Source organism: Aulonocara stuartgranti (genome assembly GCF_965226115.1).
Source record: "Aulonocara stuartgranti genome assembly, chromosome: 19".
Classification (NCBI taxonomy): Eukaryota; Metazoa; Chordata; class Actinopteri; order Cichliformes; family Cichlidae; genus Aulonocara; species Aulonocara stuartgranti.
In genome coordinates, this window is record NC_138955.1 from 5,941,189 (window position 1) to 5,953,845 (window position 12,657).

The 12,657-nt window shown below is 39.8% G+C and overlaps 1 protein-coding gene across 7 annotated transcripts in view; it reads right to left on the reverse strand.

Moving 5' to 3' along the window:
* Nucleotides 1–5,031: 5,031 nt before the first annotated feature.
* rcan3 (regulator of calcineurin 3) overlaps nucleotides 5,032–12,657 on the reverse strand; it is a 50,929-nt gene continuing 43,303 nt past the window's right edge. For all 7 annotated transcript variants that reach the window (XM_082516428.1, XM_082516426.1, XM_082516427.1 and 4 more), the window contains 3 exons: nucleotides 11,702–11,875; nucleotides 10,663–10,834; nucleotides 5,032–7,129 (listed from right to left, as the gene is read on the reverse strand). In XM_082516428.1, coding sequence (XP_082372554.1) covers nucleotides 6,975–7,129; nucleotides 10,663–10,834; nucleotides 11,702–11,875 — 501 coding nt within the window. In that variant the 3' untranslated portion in view covers nucleotides 5,032–6,974. The remainder of the gene's footprint in view (nucleotides 7,130–10,662; nucleotides 10,835–11,701; nucleotides 11,876–12,657) is intronic.

Here is a 12,657-nt window from a genome sequence, read left to right on the forward strand (position 1 = left end):
CCAATGTTTTGGCTTTGTTGTAGTTTCTCACCTCATGCAATGTGTCAGGAGGAAATGGATGAGAGAAAACTGTTGTCACAACATTGACGAGCAATCATTTGTCTTTCGTTCATGGCTGACAGGATGGAACAGAAGCTGTGAATGTTCAGTCGCTTGCTACACAGCAGGTCATGACTACACTGCCTGCCACACAGTCCGCTCATGCCTCATGCTTTAAATTTCAAACACGCTAACGATCACTGAAAGAATCATTAACTCAGACTTGGAACAAGACAGAATATTAACTTAAGCTGCAATGTGAAAGTGACAGTAACATTTAATGGCGGCAATTATACCTCTTTGAATGAATGGATCTCGTGGCTCCATTCCTTTGCCAGAGCCATTCTTTCTTTCTGGTTGGACCACTGCAGGGCCATGTAAACACAGCTGCTTGTCCTTGTTTGAGTGAATGATTGTATGAGTGATAAAGTTAGGCAACTAGTCTGCTGCGCTTTCAAAATAAGTTAGTGAAAACACTGCGGCTCTCTCTGACAGCTTTCGGCAGATAACCTGCATAGGAGTCAGGAAATTGTGGTTAAATTGTGACTACAGAAAATAATTAGGGTCACAATGCGTGCACATTGGTCACACAGTGTTAACCGCAACTCACCTGTTGGAAATATGCACTGATACTCAGCACAATAATAAAAGTTTTTTTTGGTACAACTTGATCTGCTTCATTTGTATCAAAGAGCCACTCAAAAGAATCTGAGCATACGGGAATGTAACACTAGTAAAATCGCCATTAACTAAAATTTATGTGATACTGTAATGATCAGGGCTTATTCTCAGTTTAATGGCGAGAAGCTATTTTTCTAAAGGCTCACTTGAAGGATGAAACAAGGCTTTCTCTCTCTTTCATACAGTTATTGTAACGTTTGACAGATGTGCAGAGAAGCTGTTGAAATCCACGGATTACTGGCCACTCAGTTTGTTCCACAGACTGTTGACCTCCATGCAAACTCCTGATCCAACCAAAAACATGGATTGGCCTAACCCCACCAATCTTTGCAACCCAGGTTTTCAGTGGTAGGTCATTTGAAACTCAAAATGTTTCACCTGACATCAAAATAACTTTAACTAGATTTTATGTCTGCTTTGGCACCGCTATCCCAGAATGACACATAAATAACCGTCTATTTTGGTATTTAGCTAAAGTTTGCTGATTAGTTTTGACAAGAAATAATTTATTACGCTTGCGTTTGTGAAGGACAGGGTTTTTAAACCTGTTTTTTCTTGGTGGTGATGTAAATGCAGGAATCCCAACAATATATACAGCATAATGAAAAAGTAATAAAGTCCCCTTCCTGATTTTTGTTGTGTGACAGATACATTAGACAAAGATAACTCTAGTAAATACAAAATGCAGTCTTTAAATAACCTTTCCATTTATTAAAGAACAAAAACATATCCAAACCTACCTGGCCCTGTGTGAAAAAGTAAGCCTAATAACTGGTTTTGCCAGCCTTGGCAGCAAGAACTGCAATTCAGTGTTTGTGATAACTAGTAATTAGTCTTTCACATCGCTGTGGAGGAATTAAGGCTCACTATTCTTTGTGGAATTGTTTGAATTTAGCCATGCCACGTTTTAATTTAGAGGAGAAACATGTTACATTTAAGGTCACTTCAAAACCTTGATTTTTTCTTTTTTTTTTAGCTGTTTAGAAGTCGACTGGTGTGTTTTGATCATAAACCACATGTGCTTGACCTTCAGTGGATGAACTGATAGCTGGACTTGCTTCATCAGGATTTTCTGGTAGAACGCGGAACTCATGTTTCTGTCAATTACAGGAAGTCATCCAGGTCCTGAAGCAGCAAAGCAGACCATCACTCTACAACCACTATGTTTGACTGTTGGTATGATGTTCTTTTTTATGAAATATTGTGTTGGTTTTAAATCAGAATATTTTTCACCAAATTCTTGGGGATCATTAAGATGCTTTTTTAATAAATGTGAGAGACTCATTTGTGTCATCAGTGGTTTTCTTCTTTGAACTCTCTCCTGGATCACATTTTTGTCTCCTTCTTATCATGAATCATGAACACTGGCCCTAATTTAGGCAAGGGAGGCCTGCAGTTCTTTAGATATTGTTCTGGGTTCTTTAGTGAACTCCTAGATGAGTCACTGATGTGCTCTTGGAGTAATTTTGGTAGGCTGGCCATTCCTGGGAAGGTTCACCACTGCTCCAAGTTCTCTCTATCTGTAAATAATGTCTCTCACTGTAGTACACTGGAGTCCCAAAGCCTTAGAAATGGTTTTGTAACCATTTCAACAATGATAGATTTCAGTGACTTGTTTTCTCAGCTGTTTCTTCAAATTGTTACATGAAGTGTTGCTTTTGAGGTATTTTAGTCTACTTCACTTTGTCAGACTGGTTCTATTTAACCGATTTCATGATTCATCTGGTTTAGCAGTAATGAAGCCTGGGTGTGGTCAGTGAAACTGAAGTGAGATTTGGTTAATCACCATTAACTCATTATTTAACAAATGGTGCACGTTCCTTTTTCACACAGGGCAGGTAGGTTTGGATGGATCTTTTATCTTAATAAATGAAGTAATCAAAACTGCATTTTGTATTAACTCAAGGTAGCTGGTTATCTTTGTCTAATATTGCAACTTCTTCTGTGATCTGAAACATGCCAGTGTGAATTTGCAAAATAGAAAAGAAACTGCTGGAAACAAACAGGTCTGTTCTGCAGTTCTGTGGATTGGCCAGTGTGGGCCAGCATTTGTTGCCTGTTTGCCCTCATTGTTGCAGTCACATGACTGGACAGGTGTCATGTGCTAAGTGCTACAGTCAGCATGCTAGCATACAGTGCATTGAAACAAAGCAACTTAGCATGCTGACATTTTATAAACACAAGTTAAAGACATTTTGATAGCAAAAAGGTCAGTTACTGCCCCCCATTATACCAAATGTGGTCTTGTGTAGGAACTACAACAATGTAATTGTGTCACAAGCATGCAAGCTGTTAATGCTGAACTTATGTGTAGCAGAGATCATGTGGGCTGAGAATTCAAGATGGTCTCTCTCTTCTCACTTTAGAATCTGCTGCTCATACAGGCAAAAAGAAAAAACCTTTCCTCTACATGAAAAAATGCCAAGTTCTTACAGTTTATTTCCTATTTCAAAAAAGTAGTTATTTGCAAATGACTTTCTAGTTTTTGGTATTAAAAACAAAACTGTACTTAAATACTAAGTAATAAGATTTATTCTGTCACATAAATTTAATCTATTGAAGAACCAACAGCTGGTCTTGGTAAAATAAAATAAGCCTTCAGTTATGATCAAGAAGAACAAAATCAGGAAATGTTTTAAAGATCTTGCATTTGGTAAATTAATGCTGAATTCTGTGAAAGTAATGAAAACTTATGAAAGCCACAAACTGGGAGACTAGATTTTACTCAGGTGTATGTCTGGCACAACACACACTTTATGGACACAAGTACCAGAACAACTACACATTTACAGGAGCTGCTTAGCCACAGAAACGCCCGAGGTTTGAAACTCTCGAGTTACTGAGTCAGCAGAGCATTGGCAATGCTTTTAAGCTGCTCTGTAACTTTACGTGTTCTGCCACCTTCTGGTTTCCATTGCACAATTATACCACTTACATCTGGGAGGGAATAAAAACTCATGATGTGATGTGTTGTGACAGTGGCATCCTATTACAGTAGGACTCATGAATTCCATGAGTTCTTTAGAAAAACGTATTCTTTTACAGATGTTTGTAAAGGCAGACCGCACGGCTAAGCTTCATATTTACGATAATATGACTGGAAAAGACTGGATTCAAAGATTGAGAGGTGTAGCCCAGTACATACACTGTACATAGCTCACTTTCTGCACAACTATAACTATCTAATTTTTTGGAATGAGATTCTGTTTCTGTGTTTGCATCCCAAGTGTAGCCCCTCGAGCAAAGACACACCTGAAATAAACAACACTAAACATAGATTTTAAGAATAAGTCTTTATGTATTTTTTTTTCTATGTGAAACAAATGACTATTATACTACACAAATCGAAGCGGATACTGTAAGAGACAGAGACCATCTCTGAGAAATAAGTACAGAACATGAAAATACACATACTGGTATTATAGAACTATAAATTATTGCTCGTTTTGCTACGTTGTTTTCTCGATTCCTACGATACAAGACACAATATTCAGGTTTCAACGGAAACAGTACAACAGTGACAAACGGTATAATTGAGCTTTTTAGTAGACGTTCCCCAGAAATAAAAGAAACATTCAAACAGAGTCCATGTTGAACACAACAAGATGACTGTCGGTTTTGATCGAGCATCTTCGGAACTTATTGTTATACATTTTTGTCTTTTTTTGTTTCCATTTACAACATTGCCAAGAGAAGCCATAACAAACTGCACACCGGGACTGGCCTCAGCAACAGAAAAAACACTTGGCATATGTACATAAATATAAATTTTCTTTTCAACTGTGACCAAATGCACCAGTTTGTTAAAACACCATGACAAAAGAGATAAAAAATCTTTCCTTGTGTCCTTCTTTCTGCTCCGCTGCTTCCTCTACAATATCATCCATCACAGCAGCTCCACCAGTCTGCCGTCTGCTTAGATAACTGCGACAGCTTAACCGTAGTGCCAATAAAAGTGCACTCTGCCAACACGGTGCATTTCAAAGAACCATTTCATATCCTGTGAAGATAAAATGAATGTTTCTTGTGGACAAACACAAAAACAAAGATAGTGATTTTGTTCTGCACTGTCATCCTGCCTCGTTTCTTTTTTTTCTCTCTCTCTCTCAAACCTAAAACTGCACTGCATGTCCACACCGCTTTTCAGAAACGCACTTCCACAGATCCAAAAAAGGCCTGAAAGGTTCACACGAGCAAAAAGGAAGTGGAGTGTTTCACTCACTGCAATATGCTGGTGAAAAGGCTAACCAGGTGTTTAGCTTGAGATAAAACAAACAACACTAGAAATAAAACTGAAGACATACAATGTGCTTCCTACTTTGTCTTTAAAAAAAGACTTTTATGTGAAGGAAATAACAGCACACTGACAGTAAAGTGCTCACATGCACACAGACTTGTAGTTTGCTTACTAATATTGTTACATAGCAAAAAGTACTTTTAGATTTCATGCTGTCTGATGACACAAATGAGGTTCAGACTCGCCTCCTTTGTGTGGCTTTTAAAGCGCTGAAATGTTTCATTCAGTGGAGGTGAAACACACTGGTCTGATTTGATTTTATTGGAACAAAATAAAGGTGAGCTGTAGATTAAGGAATGTATGTTTTTATAAAATGAGCGCTAATTCAATACAAACTACTGCAAGTGGGTCGGGGGAAACATGATATCCTTGTGTTTAGAAATACAGATCAGAGTCTCTGAGTAAGAAAGAAATCATTTTACGTTAGGAGATGAGTCGATGCTTTGGTTGGTGTATCTCATGTGGCGTGATTAATTTTCCCTTTTCTCAGCAAAATGCTTTCAGGTAAACTGCAATATCTAAAGGAACTATTTCAACAAATTTTTTTCCGCTAAGCTATTTACAGCCAGACGCAGCGCAGTACTCTGGTGCGCAGCAGGAGACGATCAAGAGTCCCACAATTGCTCGGAGATATCGAGAGATTCTCAGTGCAAAACAAGCAGTAGAAGGTTTCGGAGGAAACCTGACACACATTTAAGTTGTGAATTACAACAAACAGAATCAGAAAAAAACAGAAAAACAAACCCCGTCCCGACACCCCTTTGAAGAAATAAGGGGGTTTGACCTGTCAAATCGCAAAAAAGTGACACATGCAAATTTGCCGTCGAGTCAAAGACTGAACTGTCAAGCTTTCAAAAACTCATTCAGCTTTTATTTTTCTACCCCCCCGTTTCACATACTTTCAACCCTGTGCGCAAATATGCACTTGCGTCAAAAGCATCAACCCGTTCCTCTGTCATAGTCACGAACATCAATTAAGAAAAAAAATACACCTCAGCTCTTCATCTACAGAAGTAACTTAGCATGCAAAAAGTTTTGGGGTATCAAATACGTAGTAAGTATACACATCTAGTAGTACAGCAAAAAAACACCTCTCCAAATAAAAAAGGACAAAAAGCAAAATCAAAAAAAAAAGAAAAAAGAAAAAAAAGTCAGACAACCACCACAACTTTGTTAGTCACATATGGCGCTTCGTGCTGTGTGTGATGTTAAATAGGTTCCTTTTTCTTGATATAGCTTGTTAGTATTTGTGTTTCTGTAGGTATTTTTTGTAATACAGTATATACATGCAGACAAGAGCGGAAACATCACACAGTCAGTCTTAATGAGAGCGGAAACTGCGAACCAGCAGATATGAAAAAGGAGGAAAAAAATAGACATTTATAATACATATGTATAACCTAAAAACACAATTTATTGTTTAAAAAAACAGAAAGAAAAGAAAAATATCTTTGCTTAAGTATCACATGTCCTCAACCAAAGATCTTCGATTATTACATATGACTGTGAGACGAAGGGAGAGGTACAGCTAACAACCTAACTGACTAGCAAGCTACTGAGCAGGACTAGCAATGAGAGCTGAGTGTGTGCGATAAGTGACAGGTGCCTGCGTAGGGACAGGTATTTCCACCCCTCTTGCCGAAAACGAGGGGAGATTAGTGGGGTGGAGGCAAGCATGCCTACCGCTCCCCCAGGCTGTCCACAGAATGTGATGAGTGTGTGTGTGTGATTCTCATCCATCCCCTTCAAGCCACCTCATTCCATCGCCACGCTCCCCACAAACACCGTCTTCGAGCAATGTTTGTTGTTTTTTGTTTTGGTTTTTTTTTTGCTTTAGTTGAACTGAAATGAGGGGCATCGACGCTCTCTGTGAGTGCAGAGACGAGAGAGAGAGGGCAGGTGTGTTGTGGGCTTAAGTGGCGGTCTTGGCCCCACTGGTGTTGGAAGGGAGGCCTCTCTAGTTGAAGACCTTTGGGGGTCCGTCGGGACGTCTGGTCTGGACAATCTGCTGCTTTGGCCGCGCTGCCTCGTCCTCCTCTGTTTCGCTCTCGCACACGTGGACCACCACGCTGGGGGTGGACTCTGTTCCTGCATGGAGTTCATACTTTTCACCTGAGGGGATGGAAAGAGAGAAGAGCCATTAAGTTACAGTCTGTAAAATATCACCACTAGATGTCAGCAAATTGCGGCAGTGCATAATCCTGGCCACTGTAGGACAATCATATTTCATATTTTATGTGCGATATTTTATGCTTCTACACTCGAGTCACCTATAAAACTGGTTGCCATTCATCTGTATTTAGTGTACTCAGATAACAAAATGACTCCAGACCAGATACATTCCACAATCTGCTGTTTTCTTAGCAGGCCGTTAGTCAGCTGTTCATCTCAGCTGTCTGTATGTGTCGATGTTTACTTCTGGAGGCGGCTGTAAGCTTGTTAAAGAAGTCTGATCCATCTTGATGATACTGAGCGGAGTTATTGAGAACATCCTGAAATTTTCTGTCATCAGAGGCTGCTGTTTTTAACTAGTGTTATTGAAACTTTTAAGTTGCTGGACACTTGGCGAATCAACTCTCGTACAATGTGAGAATATAATCAAACTGTTTATGCTTAGGGAAAATGTGATTTCCTGGACACCTGAACCTAACATTAGCTGGTATAATGTTGGCTTATAACCATCCATAGCTGTTTAGCTGGCTCTTGTCAATTTTGAGTATATTAGGAATAAATAAGCATGAATTACAATTTTCTTATGAGTTCTCATCTTCTCATCTAATACATATGTGGCGGGTCTGTATCAACAAACTTAACACAATTAGGCAGAACAGCGATGTCCGTCTCGGCCACTGTATTCAAGATGGCAGGGAAACATGGCGACTTCCACAAACTGGCAGCAGCACCTACGTATTTTAATTGATTAATTAATTCTAAGTTTATGAGAATGAGTTTGTTGGAAGATTAAATGCAAACTAATCATTATATCTACCTATCAATATATACGCACACAGTACATCATTCTTTTTTTCAATTAAATAAACTAAAAAAAGGGTAATTGGACATTTACGGATTAAATATGAAAGCAAAACCACTACTGTGGTAAAGAGAGACTGGCAAAACTCAGAGTACTGAGAACTGGACTAACACATTGCTCAGTAGAAGAGGCTTCATGCAAGTTAATAATTTAATGTAGTGTACATTCCAGAGGAAACTGCTGTATGTTTTGCTCTCTTTGAGTAATATTAGAACTTTATAACCTTAAGTCTAAAAGTAAGTCAATATTATTGACCATTTCAAATGCCTGGAGGCAGTATACTGCCCAGTTATTTTGAAGCATTATTCATTATACCAATGGACACCATACCATTAAGAGTGCATGTATAAAACCACCAGATATGATCAAATTTATATAAGTAGTAACACTTATGTAACAGCTTTTGCCTCTGGAAATTGTATTTCTACATTTGTCTTTGCCATTCCAAAACCTTCCCATAAATTTCAGTTCCACATTTAATTGTCTCTCTCTTATAGTGCCTCTGATTTTACTGAAGGGATTTGAATACATCCCCCATGAATGATAAGGAGACGAAAAACACTCCTCCTTCTGTCTAGAGTAGCACTAATTTTGCACTAATATGGTTGACTAACTAAATATACTTTATGTTTGAAATATGTACGGCATCTATTATATGGTGACAGCTGTTTTTCCTGTTGGTTAAGGAACAAATCAGGATACGTGTTCAAGAGACAACTATTCCCCGGAATACTCTTGCCATTTGTCTGGATGCCAAACTCAGCGGACTCTGATTGAAAACGGACTCTTGTGAGATTGTATCACAGTCGCCATGGAGATCAGACAGCTGGCAGACAGGAGGAAATTGGTCTTGTCGCTTTTCGCCGTGGTGCCAAACACAAGGGAGGGACACCGAATATAGTTCTGCTGTTACCACGGGGAGTTGACAGAGGGAGTCAGCGTGCTGTGCTGCAGCCCTGAGCTAATCTGATGTTGGATGGCAGGATGTGACGCGCAGAACAAAGCAGTTTCTTGAAGCCTCGTGTTGCTATGGTAAAAGCAGAACATGTCAAAATGGCCCTCCGAACGGGACTGTGTGTGTGTAATTGTGCGTGCGAGGACGTGGCGAGTTTAATCATCAGTTTTGGTGATAATAAATGGCGCTCAGGTTGTTTTTTCCACTTCATCAGCATGATCACAACCACATATGCAAGCATGGAAAGACGCTGTGGAAATGGCACACCTTCTTGTGCGTGTTAGGTGACATTTTCTAAAGGCTGCGGCGATCTGATATCTTGCTGACAAGGCAGACAGAGGTGCAGGTGTTTACTTGCCAGTCTAACTGTGGTGGTTTGTGCTGCCTCATTTAGACTGGTTCCTCATTAGCTTTCATATTGCCATGCCACTCTATATGCAACCAGGTACAAAATCTCCAGGGCAAAGTGAGACCTGAACGATATCCAATTGCTATCATTTACACTATGTGTGTGTAAGAAATAAAATCTTCCGACATATTCGTCTGATACGAGTGGATGGTTTAAAACGGGAAGGTATTTAGCATTTGTGGCAGCTCCGTGCAGGCTGGGCATGCATGCCAACACTCAAGTAGTCTATTGCCAGTTTAACTGAGCTAACTTTAGTTCTGAGAGCCTCTAGAACTCTGTTTAAACTTAGAATAACAAGGATGCAATTGTTGATCTGCATAGACATGGAAAGAATGAAACAGCATTGTTCTTGAGGTGGGGAGGAACGTGATTGTAAGATTAGCTGCTACAACTATTTCCACACTGGATGTTTTGTTTTTCCTGGGTGGCATTGATGAATGTTAACTTGGCTCGACTAAATGGAAAGCAGAGCAGATTCACTCGGGCAGATTCTATAAACTATTGCCATTGGTTTACCATCCTCCCTTAATGACTCCTCCTAAATCCCTGAAATAAGTAATGATGAATTGAAATAAATCGTCCCTGCAGGACTTTCTAATCCTAGTTTAATACTGCAGATAGAAAAAAAATACACACAGACGTTCACCACCTCCAAAAATCCACTTATGGTTTCTATGAAGGGGTTTACTCATTAGTCAGTGTATGTTATGCAAAATCATTTGAATCCACTGCTTCTTTCATTGTATATGTACTGACAATGACCCTTGATGCTGATGTATCATAGCTCGAACAATGGATTTGATTCGTGGGATTCAGTCTGGCGTTTCCTTTTTTTATGCTTCTCTGCAAAAAACCACAGCAGCAGGAAGTTCTTCGCTGAGATCACTAAGAAAGACAGATTTTTAAATGGCACAGCATTCTTTAAATGTACTTCTGAACAAGTACTTCAGATGCTATTCAGAAGTGACTAACGCGCCGCAGTAAAAGTCAAGATTAAAAGAGTTATAATTCAAAAATGTTCCATTTCCTTTTGTCATGATTGCTTCCCAGATAAATATCCTTTCCACATCGCCCCCCTGAGGTGCATGAAATAATTTCCTGCTTTTTTTCGGCCTTACTGTTCAGAGACGAATGATTCAAAGGAGATTTTTTCATACATTTGTTGCACACCATTTTCCCTGTGTTACGCCTGTTGTAGGCACCGAGTACCAACACAGAGCACGAGCGTGTTGAAGTTGAGTACTGACCGGGTCCGAGCTTGGCTACGGCGCACAGCAGGTCGTAGTTGATGACGGGCGTGGCGTCATCGCTCTGGCTCCAGCCCACAGGCGGCGAGGCAGGGGGCGAGATCAGAAACTGTTTGACTGGCTGGGGAGGGGCCAAATATGACTTATCAATGTCCTCGTCACCATTCTGGATCTATTGGAGAGAAGATGATAGCTGATGAAACGACTGTTCTCTTAATTCATACACAAGTCTCATTGTCCGCTGGTTATATGCACAGGATAAACTGAAGTTTCAGTCAGAAGCTCTGTCTTCAAGTCTCAAATAACAGGCTTTTTCCAATGAATGGATTTCAGCATTTTGATAGCTGCCAATTGCTGTAATTACAATACCTACATGTGGCATCTGTCAAGCTGTAAAATCCTTAATCCTCTTACATCAAAGTACTACAAGGTGCAGCAGGGGTCATGACTGATGATGTATTCGCGATAAGGGGAGTTTCAGTTGGAGTCGCAGTGACTTGTATTTTTTTCAGGAAGCACAACTTTGATGGAATCTTGACTAAAACTGAGCTAAACTGGGTGTTTTGGACTTGCTACACATTAATTTATAGCTATTTAAATGTGATTGAAATACAATTTATACAGTATGTAACCTGTAAAATTCATCCTTCAACCTCTCTCTTCCCCACAACTGCATAGAGACACACTTGTTCACACAGCTACAGTGTAGTGGGTGGGTGGGGAATCAAGAACTGTGTTCTTGTGCTCAATAATGTAACAGATGAGTTTTGACAGGAAGGCTCATAGGTTCAGGAAGCAGTCAGGTGTGGCTCAGAGATGCAAACAACACTAAAAGATGGATTAAAAAGAGAAATTGAAAGAATTTGGGAGGAGATTGTGTACCATGCTCTTTCTCCGAGTTTGTTTTTCTGTGTGTTGCTGTGCACACACAATGCACTGTGCCCTAACTCTCTATGTAAATAAGCAGTGCTTTGCCTCAGATCCTCCATCTCCCAGGCCCCCTTCCTGCCCTTTCCCAGACCCCTCAGCTGACACTTACTTGAGCAAAGTAGAGTTTAAGCTTCTTGCCGTTGAACTCGGACTCATGTAGCTCAATGCGTGCGCGGGCTGCTGCCTCTGGGGTGCTGAAGTTGATCCGGACTCTCCGGAAGCTTTTGAACATTTGGAAAGTCGCCTGTTCATCGTAGATCCTAAACAATGCCTCGAACCTCTCCTGCACAAGATAAAAAAGGTAAAAATGTACAAGTCTGATGAGAGATCGAGGCTATTGTTGAGCATGTTAACCTGCTGATACTGTGAAATACAGCAACCATTTAAAAACCCAAATAGACTAAACAAGTCACATTTTTTCCATAAACACTTAAAACAATGTTTTCTTAGTTAACATTTATTCACTGACAAACCACGGCAATAGTATTTACACAGCGATATGCTTGACTAGAGGCAAATCTTCTGAGTCAGCGTCATCATCTTTCACTTAATGATTGTCAAAATTGGATTAAAAACTGTTGTTTATTGTTCTCTATTTCTTTTGTGTGCAATTACTCAAGATGAACTATGTTCTCTGAGCACTATTTTCTCAAAAGCTAGATAACATCAAATATCTCAAATACAACAAAATAAGATATTTGAGAACACTACGCGAGAAACTCGTGTGACTAAGTGCTCTGCGTCCAGCTCTGTCATTTTCCAGCACTCTTCTCTGCTGTTGTCTCTCTTTTCGTTTTTAATCCTTATGTAATTTTCTGCTTCTTGAACTATATGTCGTTAAACATTCCCATATCCCCCCCATCAGGCCTCACCAAATTGGCCTCCTCAACTGTAAACTCAATCAAGCAGCTCAGCAGGAGGGCAAAAAAAAAGAAAGTAAGAGGCCACCAGGGGAGCTCGTTTCTGAATAATCAGTAGTGCTACTCTTTGAATCCTTCCAACAATGACTATCAAACTAGACCCTCTTTTGAGAAGGAAGAAGGATGATCAACTGAATGTGGTCTT